Below are 24,255 nucleotides of genomic sequence, written 5' to 3' on the forward strand. Positions count from 1 at the left end.
CAGGGGGAGGGTAGCAACTGATGTGTAGACCACACATTTTGTTAGCTATTAAATTTTTAAATGTCAGAATCTTTAGCAAATGCAATGTAACGAGATGTCTCCTTTGTTATGGTGACAGAATTTTGAAGTTGTTATAAAGGCTAATTATCCCAAAGAGCAATCCACTTGTTTTTCCCCCAGTTCCCATAATTCTGAGTTTTAAACATCGTTCCCTAAGAAAGTTTGTTTCTTTTATTTTTAATAATTTTTTAAAATTTTATTGGGGGAGGCAGAGGAGGAGGGAGAGAGAGCATCCTAAGCAGGCTCCATGCCCAGCACAGAGCCCAACGCGGGGCTCAATCTCACAACCCTGATCATGACCTGAGCCGAAATCAAGAGTTGGACACCTAATCGACTGAGCCCCTCAGGTCCCCCAGAAGGCTTGTCTCTGGAAATATTTTATATTACCATGCCTTGGTGTTTATGCTCCTTTCGTTGTATCACAGAGGGGGTGGGGCTTGTTCCTGCATGCTTTGCTTCCTTTCCCACACCCTCAGAGGTTAAATTGAAGAGGCTGATGGGCTCTGCTGTGAGTTTCATACATATCAAGAGGCAGTACTCTACCAGCTGAGTGACACTGGGCAAATTTCTTGGCCTCTCTGAGCCTCATTTCCCTTCTTTGTATAGGGGTAATAATGCCATCTATCTCAGGGTCTTGTAAAGGTTAAATATGGGGATAACACTTCTAATGGTCTTGGGCACACTGTGTTTAGATAAATGTTAATGACTAGAAGCTCTTTGAAGCTGATTCATGGAATATTGGCAGTCATTTCATTGATCTCACAAATTATTTAAAGCTTAGATCCTGTATGGAGGGTGCTCAGCTCTGGTCTATGGCATCAGACCTGTGATACCTAACATTGAACAAGAACCCAAGCAACTTGCATCCCAGATTGCTGTTGCTTGAGAATTCCTTTGAGAACAGGATATGATCTCTTATTTTAGTTGATTAACTTGGCCCACAAACAAAATAGCTTCAGGAGTGGACAACCTGTGTTTCATGTCCTCTTCTGCCATAGAATCACAGATTATAAATGAGCTAAGTCTTTTTTTTTTGGTCCCAAGTGACCCTATCCCACTGACACACAGCATTATCAGCTCACCAGGAGGTTTTGTTTTGTTTTTGCTTTTTGATGCAGCCCATAAATCAAATACTAGAACAGTTCTCCCCCAAAATGAGACCAGGACAACTGGTGACAGTCTAGTTCAAGAGTCAGCAGACTTTTTCTGTGAAGGGCCATGGACCATGTGGTTTCTCTGTCTATTGTGGTCCAAAAGCAGCCATATACCATACATAAATGCATGTGGCTGTGTTCCAATAAAACTTATTTACAAAAACAGACTTGATTTGGCCCACAGACTGTAGCCTGGCATCTTCCACTTGATTTTTTAAGACTTTATTCATTTATTTATTCATGAGAGAGACAAGAAGAAACATAGGCAGAGGGAAAAGCAGGCTCCCTGTGGGGAGCCTAATGCAGGACTCAATCCCAGGACCCCAGAATCACCATCTGAGCCAAAGGCAGATGCTCAACCTCTAAGCCACCAGATGCCCCATCATCTCCCCCTTTTAGAGCAATGCTGTCCAATAGAAATATAATGCAAACCAATATTTATACATTAAAGTCATATATTAAAACACGAATTTTTAAGGATTTTTAAAAGAAACAAATCTTAGAATAGTAAGGGACAGATATCTTACAAATAACTTAAATTTGCTAAAGCAACCTGGTATGTAATAGATTAAGATTTTTTTGAAGGGTGATGGAAAACTGCAGAGTTGCCAAAATGCCCATTTTTGACTGATTTTTTTAATAGTCTTTTTAAATAAGACCAAAATTCTAACCATGAAGCGATGCCAATTTCAAATAATTTTAGCCATAAAAAACTAAAAGCAACTCAGAGATAAGTTTTGGCCATGCCCCTGTTGGTACTTCATGTTGATTCATCCTTTATGGTCAAAAGTAGAGTGGCTCAATTATTAGCACCACCTAAGAGAAGCCTGCTACCCCAGGAGTCATGTCTAATCAATTTCTACTCATACAAATGCCTTGTTCTCTGGCCACAGTAAGATTACCATCCCTAGCCATATGCTCACAAGCCTTTCCTCCCCTGGCAGTCTGGTTCACCTGCCCTGGTATAAATGGCTCCTAGCTGTATTGACTCCTCTTCTGCATCTCCCTGCTCTGGGCAGCATGGAGGAAAGGGGCATATGGATGAATCAGGGCTAGCTGATGTAGGATGGCTCATCTCAGATCTTCGAGCAGGCCAGTCCAAGCTTGTTCATATAGGAGAGGCAGGGAGCAGAGAGGGCAAGCAGCTGACAGGCTTCTTACAGCCCAGACTAAGAATTAGTATACTGTTGCTTCTGTCCATGCTCTTTTGTCCAAGCCAGCCACATGGCCATCTCAGAGTCAAGGGTGGAAACACTGAAAAGAAAATCTTTTCTTTTTTTTTAACTTAAATTCTATTAGCCAACATATAGTACATCATCAGTTTCAGATGTAGTGGTCAGTAATTTATAAGTTGCATATACCGGTGCATCTTTATATACCTGGTATATCATCACATCACGTGCCCTCCTTAATGTCCATCTCTTCTATATTAAGTTCTTATACTTGTCCTTAAACTTTCCATGTGCTATAGTCACATCTTAGACTGGGTTCCTCAAAAGTAGAGGTGAGACAGGCTTGTATGTAAATTTATCTTGGAAAATGAGGTCAAGTTTCATAATTCCCATTGCTTCCCTTGGAAACCCTAGAGCTGGTATGCGTGTCCATACATACAATACATGTTGTCCCATGCCCAATGCCAGTTCCAGAGTCTGCATAGGCACACATAATAGGAACACTAAGATCAAATCTGTCCCTACTTACTCTGCTTTCCTAGTCTGCTTTAATTCCCAGTCTGCTTTCTAATTCTGGACTCACTATAATCATTATATTAGTTAAGGTAATTCCAGCTTCTGTAACTTATTAATAACCCTTACATCTTAGTAAATAAGCGCAACAAAATAGAGGTTTATTTCACACTTACTATCCAATGTGGCTTTTCCTAACCAGAGCATGGTAGCCCGTGTGGTCATTCAGCAATGCACATTCTTCCATGTAGCTCTGGCCTCCTTTGGCAACTAAGAAGAGCCCTCCAGGTCTTCTCCACTCAGCAGGCAGACAGAATAAAGAGAAGAAAAGGCATTCCTTTGTAGCTTTGGCCCAGAAGGGATGCCGATCACATCCTGCTCACATTCTGTGGGTGAGAACTGGTCCCATGGTCTGTCTAGAGGAAAAGGGTGCTGAGAGACATGGTCCTGGCTGGGAACAGCTTTGCAGTAATACCTTTACACATGGAAGGGGAGTACATATCTTTGGTGGCCATTTAGCATATGTGCTACATCAGTTAAGCATACTGATATCCATGCCCATTGGTTTGCGAGAAGGGGACCCTGTCTGTCTTCATTTTTAATTTCTTATTGTGAAATTATGTCTAAAAAGGTGCACTGGATGCCTCTTGTGTTCCATCTCACATATCTTAGGCAGCCTTATGTCCTCTAGCCATTGCCCAAGCAATGCTAAAGCTCTCCTCAGTTGGCACCACTTAACCTTTGTTAGTGGATGTGGTGGTGTCTTCACCACCACCTTGTGGGGACGCACACGGGAGTCCTCTTAGCCATTCTCACACAGAAGATGGGAGCAAGTCGATTAGTCCATCCATCTTCATTCCTTTGAGAGGTCAGTTCTGAGGCTTCAGAGCTCCTCAGGAGAAGCGAGCCCCAGTTGTCTACAGATAGCCAGCTTGATAACACACCCTTGACTTCACTTCCTTTCCTCTGTTTCACCCCCTTACTATTCCTAACCTCATTTTGCAAAATAGAGTACTCATGTGTGAGCCTCTGCCTCGACTCTGCTTTTGAGGAACCCATGAATGTACCACATGAAAAATTTAAAGAGTAATACTAAATTCTTATATGTACTACCCAAGTTAAGAAATAGAAGGTGGACTGCAGTCTCATCTCCAAGTACTCCCTGTCCTTAAGAATGATTTTTTGATTCAGTAAATCAATAAATTAATGAACAGAGATACTTCCTTAGACCTCATTGCTACCTAGACCATGAATCAGAAAACACCAAATGAGTAATAGTTAAGGTCCCAGCTAGAATACTCAGACTCAAACCAACTTGAAACACATCCATGAGCCATTTCTATTACCTCTGGGTAAACTGACTTCCATTGACTTCAGCCCAACTGCCTCACATTCTAAGCAGCAAGAACCAGGGCTATAAACTAATTGCATTTGCTTTGCCAGATTAACAATAACTAGAAAGTCACCCTGAGGGATTATCCTTGTGTGGAACTGGTCGCTACATGTGTTGGATTCCTTGTGTTTAAAGAGGCAGTTAATGAGGAATCTTGCTTTTTACTAAATTCAAAAAATCCTTCTTAGATACATTGTACTTTATTATAATTGGTGCAGAACATGACAGTTTTAGTTGGTAAAGGAATCGGCTTATTTGGATTCTATATGATCATTACATATTTACTGAGATCTTAATGACTAGAAATCCTCACCACTGCTGCCACTTTGAATTGTCCTGTCCTGATTCTCATATTTTAAAAGGAATATGAGATTGTAACTATTCACCCAATTAGCCCCGCCCCCCATGGGTACCAAAAAAAAGATGTATGTAGAAAGCTGAAAGAAAATAGAAGATCCCGGGTCTTCTGATGTGAGGAAATCCAGCTGAGAATGAGCATTTCTTGCCATAAGGATTCAAGTATGTCAGATCTGTCTGCTGTTGTTATGTACACAGCTGTTTTCAGCCACATTCCATAATAAAAACAAAGGAACTCGTTCTCTACAAACAGGGTGGGAATTCGGATAAATTGTACTTAAAAAATAGTACAATAAAAGTAGGTACTTTTAGTACCTACTAAAATAAATAGTAAATAAATAGTACAATAAAAAAATAAATAAATAGTACAATAAAAGTAGGTACTTAATAAAAGTAGGTGCTTTCTGAGAGACTCCTGGTTTGTTCTTGAGTCATGGGAATATTTAGCTTATTGACCTCCGGAGAAATGTTTGCCCAGAACGACGAAATGGAACACATTCTTGAAGAGGATAGAAGACAATGTTTTTTAAAAAGAAATGCAAGGTCTCATTAGGGCAAAGCTGTTAATTACACACTTCATTATTGTCAAGGTTAATACAGTCTGTGAGAGCAGAGGCCCTTTTTCATCTCTTCCTCGGAACAAGGGGAGACAGCTGTTCTCAGGGACAGATCCATTATAGCTTATCACTGGCCGGCAGCCTGGGGAAGGAGCACCATGAAATATGGCCGCTGTCACCAAGAAGGCAGACACCGAGCTGGGCCAGGCACGATGGGAAAACAATGAGAACCAGGGTGTCAAACTCAAATAGATTGGGTTGCATTGATTTTTAATGCCTGGCTGTTTCGAAGCATGAAATTTGCCGATACTCTTGCAGTTATTATATTATTGATCTCTAAAGCTGCACAATCTTGCTTTCTTAAACATCAGACACTGACAGCCATAAATAGTGGTTCTTACATTTTGAAGCCTGGTTAAACCGTGTTGTAAAACTCTGCATGTTTGAATCTCATTATTGTTGTTTTGCTGGTATGATTCCTTAAAGTGAACCCTGTGTCAGGGAAACAAATATTACCTCAGTTCTAGTTGGACTGGTCTTTCTGATTAAATGAGGTTATTAAACCCTTCTTTTTTTCTATTCTTTTTAGGGAGGTCAACAATTTCTTTTAAATAGATATTTATATTTTGTAAGCTCCTGCTTGTTAACAGCGATTTAATAGTTTTCATTGACAGGGAGAAAAGCATGTGCTTCCTTTAAGTGTGATACATTTATACCATCTGTAAACATCTCCAAATGTTAAAAAGGAGATTCAGGGAAAGAAAGACCATGTACTATATAGCCTGCTGAGTATCTTTGGGTTTTTCTTTGCTTGCTTGCTTATTTATTTATTTAAGATTTTTGGTTTTGCTATGGATAAAATTTTCTTCTTTTCAAATATCCACACCGCACCTTCACTTCTATGTACTTAAGTTTTATTCATCAGTATACCCTAATACTAAGATCATGATGCTATAGAAACTGGTGTACCAAAATAGTGAAATCTATTATTCATTTTGGTTAAACATTAGAAATACTTCACCTTTACAGGGAATGGGAAAATGTTGAACAGTGTAGCTCCTAGTAGCCAACTATAACATCAAATAATTTTAACACAATATATATGTGTAATGCTAGATATGTGTACTTACATATATAATATTATCTAGATGTAAAATATATTTAAGACTATACTATATATTTAATAAAATATATATGTGTGTATGTATATAAATACATATATACATACATATGTATATATATGTGTGTATACATATATATACACATATATGTGTGTATATACATATATATGCATACACACACATATGTAATCGTAAATCCTATTAAACTGAAAAGTATATGCCAGTCAAATGTTTTTTATTATAAAAGTACCCTACTTGTGGAAAATCTGGAAAATACACTAACCCCAGTGAGTACACAGTGTGAACAGAGCAGCAGCATTATCATTGCCTGGGAGTTCATTCAAGATGTAGAGTCTCAGCCCTTTCCTCAGATCTTTCCAATGCGAATTTCTCTTTAACAGGATCTGCAGGTGATTATATGCACATTAAGATCTGAGAAGAAAAAAAAAAAAAGATCTGAGAAGTACGGGTCTAAAATATATAGTATTCTTAATCTTCCCATCTATTGATGGCCAGTGTCACCACTTTACTGTATTTCTATTAACCTTACTCTTCTGTACATATCTTTAAATATGTTTAAATAATTGAAGTCTAATTTTGCTAATTTTTATTATTCAGACATTACATTTTTAAGAAAGATACCAGTCGAATGCTGATCATGACTTGAAAGTATTCCATTTTTTTACATCTATTAGGAATATTTATTTGACATATATAACAGTTGTAGTTAATTGAAGATACATCTTTAAACTCAAAAAAAATTTGTGTTTTGTATCTAAAGTTACTACTAATAATTTTTAAAAGTATAGAACAGGGCAGCCTGGGTGGTTCAGCGGTTTAGCACTGCCTTCGGCCCAGGGTGTGATCCTGGAGACCTGGGATTGAGTTCCATGTAGGGCTCCCTGCATAGAGCCTCTTTCTCCTTCTGCCTGTGTCTCTGCCTCTCTCTCTCTCACTCTCACTCTCACTCTCACTCTGTGTGTGTGTGTGTGTGTGTCTCATGAATAAGTAAATAAAATCTTTTTAAAAAATAAAAGTATAAACATCAATTATTCCATTGTATAAAGTTGAGATTTATCCTGTTATTTGCAAGTTTTTTCCCCTAAATTATCAACCTAACTTAAAAGTACATTTTAACTTATAAAATAGTTAAATATCTACCATTTGTTAGTACTTACTGTATTCCAGAAATTATGCCAACTGATTTACACATATTATTCAATCACATTAATCCAATGAGGCAAAGATTTATTCTTGCCATTTTATGGGTTAAGAAACCATGGCTTTAAAAGGTTAGGTAACTTAACCACTATCACACAGCTGGTAAGTGCTTTGAGCCTGATTCAAAACAAGGATTAAAAAATAATACTTTGTTTTTTAAAAGTGTTTCTTATTCAATAAAAATCTTCATTTTTCTTTTAATTAGCATTTAGCTCAGCACATAGTAATAGAATATTTCTTCTTTTATATTAACAAATATATAGAATTCTGTTTACTGAGTTAACTGCTATAATTTTAAAGGTAAACTGAACATACGTCTCTGGGTATCCAATAATAAGTGCATGGAAACAGCAGACCCCCCAACTCTGAAGTCACAGATTAATTCATGTATTGGAACACTGACCCCCTAATCTCCCAGAAAAATCTAAATGAACTTATTGGGGACAAAATTGTGAAATAGTTGTTTATGATTGTTTGTTTTTTCATTTTCCAAATGTAAGATATTTATAGCATAATGAGAGAAAAAAGCGCTCTCTCAAACAGAACTTCATTATGTTATTAGTCATTTAAAAAAATGCTTGCTGATACTATGGATATAGACATATTATAGATCTCGGTTACAGCTTTAACTGTTATTGTATGGATAGGTAGGTGGGTGAGTGGATGGATGGTTGGATGGACACATTGATAGGTGATAGACATCTAAATTCCTTTCTCTCAGTATTCCCCAGAAACAAAGTGACTGAGTCTCAAGTCTGCACATTTCAGCTCATTAATGAAATGGGAAGAGTTTTAGTGAGAAAATAGGAAGATTTAAAGGATTCAGCAGTTTCAAAGGAAGTATTCAATAATGCTCTGATCACAAAAGAATCACACAGGAAAGGAATTTTTTCCTTCTAAATATCCGTGTCCTGGTAATGAATTTCTAAGACTAATAGTCCAGCCCAATCAAAGCTATTTATTAATTTTCTGAAGATGATATAATTTTCTGAAGATGGTACAATATTCTGAAGATGATTTTAATTTTCTGAATAAAAATGCCACAGGACAAGTGATCGAAATGCCAGTTTAATATGAGCTGAGGACTCTTTCTTCTGTTATCACAGTTATCCACATAGCCCCAAAGATGGTGGAATCTTAACATACTCCGATCATCTGTGCCTCCATCAATTGAGTAAGTGATGAGCTGGTAACACCTCTTTTTTTGGCCATCTGAGTCCGTCTATTATTTCCTCCTGGACTTAGCTCATGATTCTCCTCTTACTGAAAACTTATCAGGATTTTTAGTCTGTTCTTCTCTCATCTTTTCTTTATAAACTTCACGTTTTAACTTGCCTTTATCAACGAGTTGTATTTAGTGCTCTTCAAGCATTTCAGATTTACAAATGTGTGTCCACTGGAATGGAGTGCCTACATTGGTATGTTTCAAAACTGCTACATAATCTCTCCCTCCGTCAGCCTCTACAATTCCTGGAGGCGACTGGAGGGGTATCACTAGATATCAAACGATAGTATCTTTTTTATAAATTGGAGACTAGGTATTGGAAAAAAAGGATGAAACTAAATCACATAGCAAATGTGGCTAAAATTAAGACCAGAACTATTAGCACCACTTAATACTATTTTCTTAAAAATCTGTACAAAACATGGGGTGCCTGGGTGTCTCAGGTGAGCATCCGACTCTTGATTTCGGCTCAGGTCATGATGTCATGTCATGGGATCAAGCCCATGTTGGACTTCCCACTCATCAGGAAGTCTGCTTAGGATTCTCTCTCTCTTTTTCCCTTTTCCCCTCACCCCCTCTCATGCTTTCTCTCTCCCTCTCTCTCTCTCTCTCTCTCTCTGCCCTTCTCTTTCTCTCTTTTTCTTGTTCTTTCTCAAATAAGTCTTTTTAAAAAATTTGTACAAAGCATTATTGAAGAGAGGAGGCCAGCTGCTAAATACACAGAAAGTAACAGTACCTATGTCTAAGAGCTTGAAGAGTACCTGAGCAAATAGGGAAATGGTAAGTAGGTAAGAGGCAACTGAAATGCAGTAGGAAGCTTCTCAGACAGACTTGAGGATGAGTTACTAGCACTCATACTTAGTGAATCAAAAGATGTCCATTCCTTCCTTTCCTCTCCCCAGTTCTTACTTGTCCCTGTCCAAGGTATTGTTTCTCCCAAGTTCATCTGTTGGGATGGGCATGGATATTGTTGCCCTGAGAAGAGGTCCTGATGTATATATGATAGGTGATTCTTTTTCTCTCGAGAGGATGCTCACACAGAACATCACCTATCTGGACAATCAATCCATTTATACCCCTCCCACACACATAATCATCACACTCCATATACTGGAATACTATTCAGTGATTTTTAAAGAAGAATGGCGGCAAATAGGCTATTAATTCACAGAACAACCTAGATTAAGCTCAAATGCATTATCTAAATGAAAGAAGCCAGACCAAAAGGCTCTGGACTGTTTGATTCCATTCCTAGGTTATTTGGAAAAGGCAGAACTATACGGATAGAAAACAGATCAGCAGTATATCAGAGGTTTGGAGAAGAGGCAGTATCCGACCAGGGAAAGCCCAGGAGAGGGCAAGTATAGACCTAATCTGTATGGCCCTGTAATGGTGAATATATGATGCTTTGTATATGTCAATACCCATAGAATTTTCCAGCACAAAGAGTAATTTTTTAAGCCAACCAAATCAGAGGATCCCAGGATGGAATACAAACTGTGACAGAAGAATTTAACTATTACACATGTGTGAGATAATCTCATAGAAGGGGGTGGGGGTGGGGAGTGGACACTAACCTAAGTAACTTTTTAAAACAGGGCTTTCTTTGAATGGAAACTGTAAGCCCTAAGTCCAAAACACCATACTAAACACTGTACTCTAGCTGGCAATGTTGTTTGCCATGGTGATGTGGGGTAATAATTCTAAAACTGCTATATTTGTAACCTCAGATTGAATAACCAAAATAAGGGCAGATGGAGGGATCCAGGTTTTTCACCATTTTTTTCACCAACAAATACAGGGAAAGCTAGAATGAACCATGTGAGACTGGATTAGATTCAGAGACAATAGTACAAATTCGTGTTTAGCTTCATATAGGAACAGATGGATAGATATATTTACAGATGTGTGTGCATACTAAGGGAAGTGTATGTACATGTATTGCCTGGCTCTGTTCGCTGAGGGGCTCTATTCACTGGAAGCAGTGACACCCCAGTAACAGTGAGCATACCCGGCATCCAGATATTAGTTTCTAATTTTAGTTTCTAATATCATTAGCCAGTTAAAGGAACCAGGCCCCTTGGAGACATGGTTGATTTTAGGGCAAGGGCAGGGAATTTACAAGATGAACCTGGAGTCTCTTGTAGTGTTAAAAAGTAAGGACGGGCTTAAAAAATAAGAGGATGGAGGCTTATGAAAGGGACAGAGCAGCCAGTATGAAAGAACTCTCAGTAACTAAAGCTAGAACAAACAGAGAAACAAAACAAAAACATAGTTTGGGATTATAATCCAAAGTATGAAATAAACACCCATGATTCTACCCATACTGACACAACTAAATGACTGAAGAAGTAAATAGAATATGCAAGTCTCCTGTGCAGAAGAATTCTGTATACTCTATGTAGGTGCCCCCTCTCATGGAAGTAGAATGGTTTACTTCTAAGGATACAGTTTGGAAAGCAACAAAGGAAGGGGAGTGTAACTTTGTAGTGCGGAAACCTGGTAAGCACAACCTGGGTCAGGTGACCAAAGTCAGCATCATCAGTAATAAGCCACTGATGATGATAGGCATGCTGGATATGATGGGATAAAATTGGTACCTTAATCTGTGATCTGCCCCTGCCCCCCAAACCAATAACCTCAGTTTAACCATGAGAAAAACATCAGACATTCCCAGTTGAGGGACATTCTGCTCCTTAAAACTATTAATGTCATCCAAAACAAGGAAAGTCTGAGAAATTATCACAGACCAGAGGAGATTAAGGAGACATGAAAAATAAGTATGAGGTATCCTGGATGGAACCCAGGAACACTGGGGGGGGGGGGGGACAATGAAATTAACATAAACTGTGAAGTTTAGTTAATAGCAGCGCAAGATATTGACAAGACAGTAAGGGATAGATCAGAGCTCTATATATTCTCCTTGCAATCCATTAATCTAAAACCATTCCAAAATTAAAAGTTTATTTAAAAGAAAGGGTTATAGGCCAAAAGTCTAAGTCCAGGACTGATTGGATGGAAAAAAACAAAACCTTGTCTTTCATCATAGATACTTCGGGAACTACTGATGTATAAAGCATATGCTCTAGGACAATTTTGACTTGTTCCTCTAGTTTGAAATCCTCTATTATACTGAGATGGTTTTGAACTCCTTTGCTACTTGCTCAAATGTATTTTTCTCTTAAAATCCTGGAAGTATGAAGTCACAACACTTTGTTCTTTTATCCACCCCCATCATATTTTGCTGCAAACCTTGTCATTGTCAAGGCACAGCTGACTGGCTTTGTAAGTGGTTTGTGATTTCTTTCCGTTCCTAGTATTCCAGTGTTATTTAGGTTCGTTAAAGGGAACATTTGGGCTTGGCAGCTTGTGTCACTAAGATTCAAGTATAACCACATCAATTACTAAGCCATCCAAACGTCAGCGATGATGATACGAAAGTGTGGCTCTAGCAAGCATTATAGTTAGACGCTTAATGAGAATATCATATGTGATCACGAATAAAATCTCACAAGTAATCTTCATGCTGTTCCTTACTTACAGTTCAGAAAGTGCCTCTTCCAGAAAATCTGATAACTTCAGTTTTCATAAGTATTTCATAAAAGGGTAAAAAAAAAGTGTGTGCCCATTTCTGGGAATGTTAATATTCAAGTTACCGTGTTTACTGGCTTTGCAAATAATCTGGATAAGGAATATAAAAGTAATAAATATGCTTTTTCTAACCAGTTGTAGACTTAAAATTATAATCAGCTTATTGTTAGATGGTTAGGGTTTATTATTTAAGGAGGGGAAGGAGTGAGGCGGAGGTTTCACTTACCTGGTAAATAAGACAGTGATTGCTTGTATAGTCTTCTAAATGGCTTTTGATGTTTAATTGATCTCTCTGTTGAGATAGGTAAAAGAAATTTTGCAATTTTCAATTATGTAATATTTAGCTCCTTTCACCACTGAAATCAGTCAACAGGTTTTTTGTTTTTGTTTTTGTTTTTGTTTTTTTTAATCATTACTTTTTAGAGTATGTTCCTAGGGTCTTTTCTCCTTGTGGTTGAAATTAGATGGAGTTGGGGTGGGATTCCAACATCAACTTGAGAGCATGAAATGTTTTCTTTAAATGGCATTCCTTTTACTATTCCCAGACAATCGTTAGAGGAAATAAACCGTGCAAGGAAACCTCCATCAACGGCCTGCTGGAGGACTTTGACAACATCTCCGTGACTCGCTCCAACTCCCTACGGAAGGAAAGTCCGCCCACCCCAGACCAGGGGGCCTCCAGCCACGGTCAAGGCCATCGTGAAGAAAATGGCTTTATCACCTTCTCACAGTATTCCAGCGAATCCGATACCACTGCTGACTACACAACTGAGAAGTATCGAGAAAAGAGTCTCTATGGTGATGATCTGGATCCATTTTATAAGGGCAGCCATGTGGCCAAGCAAAATGGGCATGTCATGAAGACAAAACATGGGGAGGCCCACTATCCTGAGATGAAGCCTTGGAAATCTGATCTTGCCAGATTTCCCCTTGATTATCACACCCACTTGGACTCCCTGAGCAAACCAAGTGAATACAGCGACCTCAAGTGGGAGTACCAGAGAGCCTCAAGCAGCTCCCCTCTAGATTATCCGTTCCAATTCACGCCTTCTAGAACTGCGGGGACCAGTGGGTGCTCCAAGGAGAGTCTGGTGTTCAGCGAAAGTGAGTGGGGACCCAGCCTGGATGACTATGATAGGAGGCCAAAGTCGTCCTACCTGAATCAGACCAGCCCTCAGCCTACCATGCGGCAGAGGTCCAGATCAGGCTCGGGGCTCCAGGAACCCATGATGCCCTTCGGAGCAAGTGCATTTAAAACCCACCCCCAAGGACACTCATACAACTCCTACACCTACCCTCGCTTGTCCGAGCCCACAATGTGCATTCCAAAGGTAATGTTCACTGCCTCCTTCCCTCCCATGGGCAGGCACCTCACAAAGGTGGTGCTAGCATGACCTTCTCACAGAGTCAGATTCTAAGGTGAAGGTTTGCCTTTTAAGTGAGAATCCATATTGAAACGCTACCTGATTTCCACGCACAAGCCCCAAGGGCAGAGGATATAGAGCAAGGAACATATATTCATTAAAATCAAAGTCTTTGGAGATCTCCTTGAGGGTTTCTGATTAAAAGGCAAAAAAAAAAAAAAAAAAAAAAAGTTTATTTGAAAGATATCCTGATATACTACTAATAAATATTGTGTGCTCCTATTAGACTAAGTCCTCTTTTAAGGAGCATACGATTATAAACCATTAGATGGCTAATATTGTAGTTCCCACTTTCTGGCAAAGTTTATAAGGATCTGTTGAAAAGGAAAAAATAAAGTCAGGATTATCATGGTAAGTTTTTAATAAAGTTCATTTTTAAAAATTTAATAATTTTCTAATTATTAATTTTTTTAATTTTATAATTTTTAATAAATTTTAATTTAATAACCATTCTAACAGGTATGGGGTTGTATCTCATTGTGGTTTTGATTTTCCCTGATGTTGAGTCATGTCTAGAACCTTTCCATGTACCTGTTGACCATTTGTATATCATCTTTAGAAAAATGTATATTCAGGTTCTTTGTCCAAATTTTGATTGGGTTATTTGGGATTTTTTTTTTTTTTTGCTATTGAGTTGTATGAGTTCCTTATATATATTTTTAACCCCTTATCAGATATGTGGTTTGCAGATGTTCTCTCCCATCCCATCAGTGTCTTTTCATTTTGCTAATGTTTTCCTTCATTGTGCAGAAGCTTTTTATTTTGATGTAGTCCCACTTTATTTTTGTTATTATTGCCTTTCAGTGTCAAATACAAAAAAGTCACTGCCAAGACCAATGCCAAGGAACTTACCAATATTTTTCTTCTAGGAATTTTATGGCTTCAAGTCTTACATTCAAATCTTTAATGCATTTTGAATTAATTTTTGTGTATGGTATAAGACAAGGGTTCGGTTTCATTCTTTTACACCTGCCTGTCCAATTTTCATAGCACCATATATTGAAGACTGTCCTTTCCTCATTTGTATATTCTTGGCTGTTTTGTAAAAAATTAACTGAATCTATACATATATATTTCTGGTCTGTGATCTGTTCTATTGATCTGTGAACCTGCTTTTTTTCCAGTACCATACTATGTTGACCACTATAGCTTTGTAATATAGTTTGAAATTAGGAATCTTTGTTCTTCTTTATCAGGATTGCTTTGGCTATTTAGGGTCATATATGATATTTTATATGTGATATATTTGAACACTTATGGTCAGAAGCTCTTTAGGTCAAGATCACAAAGTTCCGTCCAGAGGCAATAATGTTGCAGCCCTGGGGCCATACTTGGCTTCTCGACCCGTTGAGTCCACCAAGTAGTCATTTTCAACTTCTGAAAAATCAAGATATTTCACTTAAAATCTTCAACTTCTGGGTTTTAGGATTCTCTTTAAAAAAATGGGATGATCTGGGCAGCCCCAGTGGCCCAGCAGTTTGGCGCTGCCTTCAGCCAGGGTGTGATCCTGGAGACCCGGGATCGAGTCCCACGTCAGGATCCCTGCATGAAGCCTTCTCCCTACCTGTGTCTCTGCCTCTCTGTCTGTCTGTCATGAATAAATAAAAATAAAATCTTAAAAAAAAGGGATGATCTGATAACCCTAGGCCCACATTTTCACACAGCATTGGAAATGGAATTGGCTGGAGACAAAGGCTGCCCCATTAGAGGGGATAGGCCCTGCCCAGGCCACTTCATTCATTCTGCCCATTAGCCTAATCCCTAGAGGCATTTGAGGATTTAATATAACTCCCCAGGAACCCCTGCCCACTCATTTCATGGAAGGAGAAACTAAGGTCCAGAAAGTCACATGGCGCACTTAAGGTTTCATAGTTTGTTGGTTGTAAAACAAGGATAAAATCCAGTCTGATATTTCTCCTAGTCCCATATTTTTCCCTTTATGTGGGCATATGTTACTTATGGAGTTCAACTGTATTTGCCAGTAAAACCCATGAGAGGCTACTCTAGGCTAAAGAGAGGACTAGGAAGAGGATGGAGGGAGGGGATAATTCATTCCATTCATTCTAGCTTCATTCCTCCCTAAATCCCTCTTCCTACAGACTTCCAAATATAAGGCAAAGCGGACCTGCTCTGAAATCTGGTTTTGTTAAGCCCAGAAACAATGCAGAAATCTATTGTGGCTCAAAAAAATAATAATAACATATTTGCCCTTGGGAATTTTTTTTTTAAGATTTTATTATTTATTTGAAACAGAAAGAGAGAGAGCATGAGCAGGATGGTGGGAATGGGAGGCAGAAGGAGAGAGAGAAGCAGACTCCCTGTCATATGGGGCTCCATCCCCGGACCCTGAGAACACGACCTAAGCCAAAGGCAGACACTTAACTAGCTGAGCCACCCAGGCACTCCTGCCCTTGGGAACTTGTACCAGGAAGTTTTTCAGCCCTTAAAATAAAGGCCTCCAGAGGAGCAAGCTGCTATTCCATTTCATAGGAGACCTGTGAGAAGTTCACAAGCAGGTTTTCTAGGAGAGTAGGAGGTGGGAGGCATGTTAGTAATTAAAACGTTTACTTGATTAAAAATATAACATCCCTCTAAAAAGATTTAGGTGCCTGTGCCTTTAGAACTGTATTCTAGGGCAGCCCCGATAGCTCGTAGTATAGCGCCGCCTTCAGCCCAGGGCATGATCCTGGAGACCTGGGATCGAGTCCCATGTCAGGCTCCCTGCATGGAGCCTGCTTCTCCCTCTGCCTGTGTCTCTGCCTCTCTCTCTCTCTCTCTCTCTCTCTCTCTCTCTCTCTGTGTGTGTCTCATGAATAAATAAATAAAATCTTAAAAATAAAAAAATATGATAATAATAATATAATAATAATATAATAATAATAATAATAAAAGAACTGTACTCTAAAATATCCTCCAATCACATTTGGATTTCCTGCCAAGGGAAGAAATAAAGATCATGACTCAGATAATTTGTCTTTGCCTCATGGAAAGTCCTAGAGGCTGGTGGGTAATGTTCACATCTCAATAATAAGAGAAAAGCATGAAATTTGTGTGTGTCTCCAGGCAGAACAAAAATGAGAAGGAGAGATGTATGTATGTGAGAGATACAAGGAGACAGACACCGGGTTTATATTTTGGCTTGAAGGAGAAAAAATACTGTTAGTCCACAGAAAAAACTCCTCCAGTGTTATCTACTTACCTAATTTTCATGTTGGCATGACAGGAATCAGGGATGTTATAAATCTATAGGTATGGAGTCTGTCTCCCTACTTTTAAATGTTTTCGGCTGGGGCTGGGCAGATAAAACCTTGAGGGAAAAATAAAGCCAAACAAAATCCATTCACAACACACAACTATAAAAACAGCCTGATGTGGAGAGAATGCTTTCCACCCTCCCCTGCAGACAGGTCTGCTTTACAAGGAGGGAAACTGCCTAGAAATAGTGTCACCATGCACCTAGTTTTGCACCTTCCTGTGCTCTCCAGGGAACAAGCAGCTGCCAGCTTGTGTATGTGGGTGCTGACCCAGCAATCCATCCCTTGCTCTGGCTTCCTGTGTCATCACACAGTTCACTAAGCACTCGCTGTGTGCCAGACTCATGGGTTGCCTCTTTGAGCATCACAGTCCTGTAAGGAAGGAATTCTTGCCTGTTTTGTACATATGAGGAACCTGGGGCTCTGAAGGGCTCAGTAATAACCAGGTGAGTCAGCTGAGCTCATAGCCGGGCTGGGGTCCAGCTCTCTGGGCTCAACCCCTTTGCCAGACATTGGAGACAGCCCCAGTGGCCCAGGAATAGCTTCTGCAGGCACCAAGCCTTCAACTTGCCTTCTTACAAGCTCCTTTAACTACATAGAGCCATGAAGTTCCCATGGGTAGCATGGTTCCTGTCACACTCAATAGCAGGGTTTTTAGCCTTGATGCTGTGGACATTTTGGGCCTGATAGTACTCTATCACGGGGGGGACGTCCTGTGCACTGAGGATGGTTAGCTGCATCCCTGGCTTCTACCACTAAGTGCCAATAGCATCCCTTCCTGTAACATCCAAGATATTTCCAGATACCATCAAATGACCTATGGGGCAGCAGGGAGCAAAATCAGCTCCAGTTGAGAACCACTGTTCCAAAGCTAACTATTTGTCAATAGTTTTGGGCATTCAATGGTGTAGGACCTAGAGGTAAACTGCCTGGGTTTGAGTCCTGACATTACCACTTATAACTGGGTGAGTCAATTGCTTGACTCTGCTTCTCTATATATAAAATAGGGATAATCATGTTGTGTGAGGGTTAAATAAGTTAGTAATTAACAGGAGCCTAATTATGAATACACATAGTCTACACATTAATCTGTATGTGTAGCATGTGGACAGGAGACAGCTGTGATGTGAATCAAAGGGTTGCTATGTTGCAGGCAGTGTGCAAGCATTACCCGATTTAGCCCTCATGGGAATTCTGGAAGACTTCAAGATCATCTCCCTTTTACAGTGAGAAAGCCAAGATTCAGAGGCTAACTCCTTACAGACATCCCAAGGATATGAAGCAAACAGTTGAGTTAGGATCCAAAATTAGGTCCATCTTACTCCAAAATCTATATATTCCGGATCATTCCTATTTTTCACAGAAGAAAGCCACAGAACAGAAAGATGGATGTGAGGCCTTGGGGCCCAGATATGCACACTGCAGGCAGCCCTAACTTTCTGGTGAGAAATAGGTGATTAGTCACAGAGGGTTTTGGGTTACACAGGGAATGTAGTTTATTCTCTTTGTTCTCAGTAGGGTTGAATCCTCTGAGAAGCTCCTTAACCTCAACAGACTATGATTTGTGGATAAAAAGCGGGGATCACAGTCCAAAGGGAGGCATTAAAGACTAAAGATCCCTGAGACTCTCATACACCCTCACTCTGCTTTGAATGATCATCATATTCTGTTTTACGAGTGACCATCCAGATCTTCTTACCCATGACAGAGACATTTAAGAGCACAAGTTCTAGACTCCAGCTCCCTAGACTCCAGCTCCCTAGATTTGTGCCCTCACTGGCTATATGATCTTATCTGTGCCTCAGTTCCTTCCTTTTTTTTTTTTAATTTATGATAGTCACAGAGAGAGAGAGAGAGGCAGAGACACAGGCAGAGGGAGAAGCAGGCTCCATGCACCGGGAGCCCGATGTGGGATTCGATCCCGGGTCTCCAGGATCGCGCCCTGGGCCAAAGGCAGGCGCCAAACCGCTGCGCCACCCAGGGATCCCAGTTCCTTCCTTTATAAAGTAGAATGTTTCCATAACCTACTTTGACCGTATTCTATGGATTAAAAAAGATGAGTAAACAAAGGAGTTCTCACAGGGCAGGCACTCAATATTAGCCCCTGTTCCCTGGAATATTTCTGGTTGGAGACCATGTCACCATATCTGCTAACGCCAGCCATAGAAACATCTTCTCTGGATAATCTTTTACATAAATTCAAAATATGGGGACAAGCTCCATGTGACTTTGCCCTCATGGCCATTCTGTGCAGCCTAATGTACGGCTGTCCTCACCTCAGAGATGCAGGTCACAGAAGGCTAGATTATCCGTGGGACATCCTCAAGGCCTGGCAACGCCTGAGTGACTGAGCTAACCTGAGGACCCCAGTCCTGCCATGCTACTGCTTGCTCTACCCTCTAGAATGGACATGAAAGTCTCAGACTTCCCGTAGAGGCCAGATGTGAAGTAACAGTATTCAAGCAAAAAGCATCGTCCATAGGACTCTGCATCTGTAGTTATGATGGTTCTTGCCAACCAACCCCTCCACATTACCTTCACCATCTCCTCTGCACCAGGCAGCAAAGTGACCGGTGTGTAGCCCAAACAGATGACATATTAAAGGGTTCTGAGTGAAGAGAGAGGGTGTAAGAGAAACTGGCATGATTCCCCAGATCTTTTGCCTGGGATTTTCAGTGCAATGGTTTTTCATTGCTTAGCCGTCACTTGCTTTCCCTAGAAGGAAAAAGCAATCGAGACAGTGTGCTCAGTCTTCCTGCACCAATATCTGAATGACTCACTGTTCTTTATGGCACTTGCCCACCTAGATTCAGCCAAGGTCCAGGAGCAAAACTGCAGCTCCTTATCTACTGAGGATCCCAGCTGAACACTTTCAGAGATCCCCAAGCCCTGATGGGTAACAAAATGACAATGCTTGTGAAATCTTACAAGCTGCAGCAAAAATCATAGGTCTGCGGGAGGGAGAGGGGAAGAGGTGCTAATCATGTAATATAATGGTAGATATTATTTTGATTTTTTTTTGCATATAGACTCTTATAGGATTATAGGATGTTCATTAAGGTTCATGAAACATCCAAAGAGGTGATTCAGAACATCTCCAATGTCCATCCTTCAGATGGAGACTTCACGTGTCCTTTGCATATGAATGGATAAATCTTCCCATGAATATTCCTGTGGTTCAAAGTAAACTGTGTTTTAGTCATTATGAGTGAGTTTTCCATTACCAAATTAAAATGAAATTAGTCTGACCTGGCAATATCTGTCCCCGCTGTCTTGGAGGCTCTGACATACCTGAACTATATTCTGCAGCAGGGATCCAATCCCCAGAGGTACAGACACCCCTCTCCTCCCCACCCCTGCAGATGCAGGTGGTGGCAGATCTCAGGTCAGAGTGATCTGCTCTTGAACAGAAGATGTATTCTTTGAGTTTGGAGCAACAATTCCAGAGGGGGAAGGAGAACCTATAAAGTACCTGTATGCTTGAGCCTGCTGATTGAGCGCAGACTTATTCATTTCTTTAACCTGGCTTTGCCTACTTGTACGGGTGATAAGCCTCTTGTCCAAACTCTCTGTGTCCGTTTGCTGTATATTTTATAAGGCAAACAAACACACAACTCATCCAATTTCACCGCATAAGGTATAAGTTCCTACGTGCCTAACTAGGAATCCAGTGTCACGGTTTGGGAGATTTCCTTGCAAAACACTAAAGAAAGTGAATGGCTCTCTGCTACATACAGTTTACAAATCCAGCGAGTGTCTGAATATCCAGAACTTAACCTACCTCCTAAGTCCCCTGCATTAGAACCTTACGCAGACACCTTGATTCTTTAGGTCCCAGGAGGGCCTGCTCATGACCCCTGTTCCTTGGCAGTGAGAGCGTGTGCTTGCTGCCTCTCTTACCAAAATTGAACAGCAGCTCATGTTGTGCGCTGTGTCCCTGTGTCATCTGCGAAATAGGGCCACTCCATTTTGTAAATGAAAATAAGTAATTCGGAGGAAACTGACCGTGACTGGGCATTTGTGGAAGCCTTGCCTCAAGCAGGAGCAGCGGCTACGATTTTATTAGGATGCAGTAACCTACCCCCACCTGAGGGGAGGTGGGGAACAGCCCCCATCGGTGGCATTCCTGCCCCTGCCCGTGGCAGGGAGAATTGCCATGGCAAAACCCAGCCAGAGGGACACAGGAGAGTAAATACATGTTCAAGTCACGGGATTTAATGAAACCCTTTCTCCTAATTGCAATGTCCCTGCAGAGAAAGTGAGTTATTCTCTCTGGAATTCTCATAGGTGCTCATTTTCCTTCCCCAAAGCCGAGGCTGGTCCTCTTACATTTCCCTTTGAGTCAAGTAAGGACAATTTAAGATGTCCTTTCCATGCTCAGATAATAGAGGCCTGTGATTCACTTTTATCCCACATTTGATTTATGTACAACGAACAACACCCAATCTGGCCTTTTTTTTTTTTTTTTTCCAGATGAGCAGTCTCTGCTTTATTGTACTCCGAAAAGGTGTATTGGAGCATCACGCTGGCTCACTGCAACCAGCCGCCCCCCATCCCTTGTAGCTCTGTGGGAAGTAAAGGGGAGACTCTCCATCTTTCACAGAGCGTTCTGTGGTCCCCGTTCTTTGGGCGCGCACACGCACACACGCACACCTAGTCCACCACGGTCTAGCCGCAGCCTCCCTGTCACCAGTACAGAGGACCACGGTGACAAATAGATGCTGCGGCAGGGTTTTTTTTTTCCTCCCCTTTCTCCCACCCTCCCCCCACCAAACCTTTTTTTTTTTTTTTTTTCCAGCCTTGGCATAAAATGGTCAAATGATGTTCTACTGCAGAATTCAATTTCACAGTTCAGTTAGGTCCTTGATTACACTGCCAAATTCAGATTAATGTGCATTTAACGAACATGGATCAGGGGAATTCTGGCTGGCAGCCAGCTGTAATCGGAGCAATTGATAGCTGTGTGCAGTTTTATGCCCGTGCACCCCAGCGTACCACTGGTGAAATTGATTGATTAAATGAATTCATTGCTATAATTATTTATAATTTTGATACATCGCAGGCCTGTGTCTGACCCCATCCTTGGAGACATTGTACCCATTGTGGAAGGGTAGTCCAGCTGAGTTGTTAGCCCGGGATTATTTTTTTCCCATATAATATAGTCTTTTGTTTGTTTTGTGCACTGATTTTTTGGTTTGAATTGAGACCTGAAAAGCACATTCCTTTAAGAATTCATTTGTATGGTATATTAAAGGGCAACTAAAATGGAAACCCTCCTATGAATGTATGTTATCAACCATTTCAAAGGAGGAGGAAACCAAGACTGCTTTAGATGTTCTTTCAGTATTTTTAAATACTCCTGTAGAGAGACTTCTTTTTCAGAATGTATTTGATTTTTCAATGACAATTAGTGGGCTCGTAGAACTGCCACTATGCAGGCTGAGTGATAATTTGCAAAAATGGTCTAGTCTTCTCTTTTCACATTTTGCCATATGGAAATCCCCTTAAAAATATGTAGTTTATGATCTCATTTCTGTGAAGTTAACTCTTTCACAAAATCCCAGGACCATTCTCTTGGGAGGGGCGGGAAGAAAGCCAAAAGGTTTTCACCAGAAATGATGTTTCATCATTTTCCTTCTTGCACAGTGGCTTTCCTACCCTTGCTCCCTCCCGGTCCTGTCCTGTGTCATGCCCTTGCAATAAGGTCTTCAAAGGTAAACTACATTCATAGATCTTTTGTGTGGTGAGAGGGACATTGGATGTGCTCATTAAATACTTGTACCTCTTACTGGCCCAATTCCACTGCTTTGTGGTTTCGCTAAATGATTAACCCCTACACCTCTCTCAAGATGCTATACTCTGAAGGTAATCCTTTTTTTTTTTTTTTTCTAGAATAGTTTGTAAGTCAGGTTGTAAAAAAGATCACACAGGTCAAGCTTTACTCCTTTGAAAGTCTTGCTTACATGAGCGAACGTGTGTGTCTGTGCAAAACAATATACATGAACAAATTCATCAGATTTTTTCACCCACTTCCAAATATAGGATATTGGAAAGATGACTTAGAGTAGAACAGTGAAATAATTATAACAGTTTAGGGGCCAGGAGGCCTTGTTAGAGAAGAAAGCTTGGGCTTGCTTTCTTCTCTGCGGAAGAAAGGACGTTATTGTATCTGAACACAAAGTTCTGGTCTGGCCAATGCAAAAATGAAAGCGATGAATTCTTTACATAGATGATCAGCTCATTTTGCCATGATGGTTTTTTCTTTGTTGTGTATTTTGAGCTGATTTCTCTAAAGCATGACTGTTCAAACAAAACGACTTAATTTTCCTTCACCTCCCCCCTCTCCAGCCAGGCATTATCATTCATCACTTTCTAGCCCTTGCATTTCTTGTATCCTGCTTCCAGTTGCCCAGACATTGACATCTGAGCCCCCAGAGAAACACCCTAACCAGGCTTTTGCTCTGTAGTTTCTTTCCTTACTGTGCCCACCTCTTTCCTGACCATGTCTACCTTCTTATCATTGAAGTATACTCTAAGACATATCAAAGGGCCAAGTTCTAAAGTGACATTATCTGGATTTAATCCCAACTCTGCTTCTTGATAGCTCTGGGAGCTCTGCATGAGCTATTTTAACTCTCTGTGCCTCCGTCTCCTTATCTGTAAAATGGAATAGTCATGAGCCCTGTCTCATGGAACTTGAGATTCAAATGCATTCACAAATATAAAGTGCTTAGAACAGTCCCTAGCAAATGGAAAGAACTCATCAAATGTCAAATATCATTAACATTCGTATATATTATTCCTACACAGATAGACTCCTAACAGAGTAGTTGGTTAATGTCAGGGCCCTACATTGGCTCCCACTGACATACTCCTGCATTTTCTTGAGGAGTGAGTGCCCTAGCCTTGATTATACAGACTGAGGAGGTGACAACTGATGGTAGAAATGCCAAGGCAGGTAAGAAAGCGGGCCTGTGGTGCCAGTGTGCCTTGGACCTGGGACATCTAGACACCCTCCTGAGAATGAATGACTGACCTGAACAGAAGAACAAGGTTGTACAGTTCACTTGGGGGTACGTGGCCATTTGCCTTGGATTGCTGGTAGGGGGCAGTTCCACCTCCCTGAAACTCCATTTTATCAACAATAAATTGCCCCCTTCTTGACTCTCAGAAAAAGAAGGAGGCTGCCACAAATATGTAGGCTAGCAGTGCC

The 24,255-nt window shown here is 40.4% G+C and overlaps 1 protein-coding gene across 2 annotated transcripts in view; it reads left to right on the forward strand.

The window, feature by feature from the left end:
- The window catches only part of PAK5 (p21 (RAC1) activated kinase 5), a 282,738-nt gene that overhangs the window by 226,301 nt on the left and 32,182 nt on the right, over nucleotides 1-24,255 (forward strand). The window contains exons 1-2 of one of the 2 annotated variants that reach the window (XM_077872227.1): nucleotides 9,450-9,553; nucleotides 12,910-13,695. In XM_077872227.1, coding sequence (XP_077728353.1) covers nucleotides 9,551-9,553; nucleotides 12,910-13,695 — 789 coding nt within the window. In that variant the 5' untranslated portion in view covers nucleotides 9,450-9,550. Of the gene's footprint in view, nucleotides 1-9,449; nucleotides 9,554-12,909; nucleotides 13,696-24,255 lie in introns of those variants that run through there. The other variant, XM_077872226.1, reaches the window with a different exon arrangement.

The sequence above is a fragment of the Canis aureus genome, chromosome 26 (genome assembly GCF_053574225.1).
Source record: "Canis aureus isolate CA01 chromosome 26, VMU_Caureus_v.1.0, whole genome shotgun sequence".
Taxonomy (NCBI): Eukaryota; Metazoa; Chordata; class Mammalia; order Carnivora; family Canidae; genus Canis; species Canis aureus.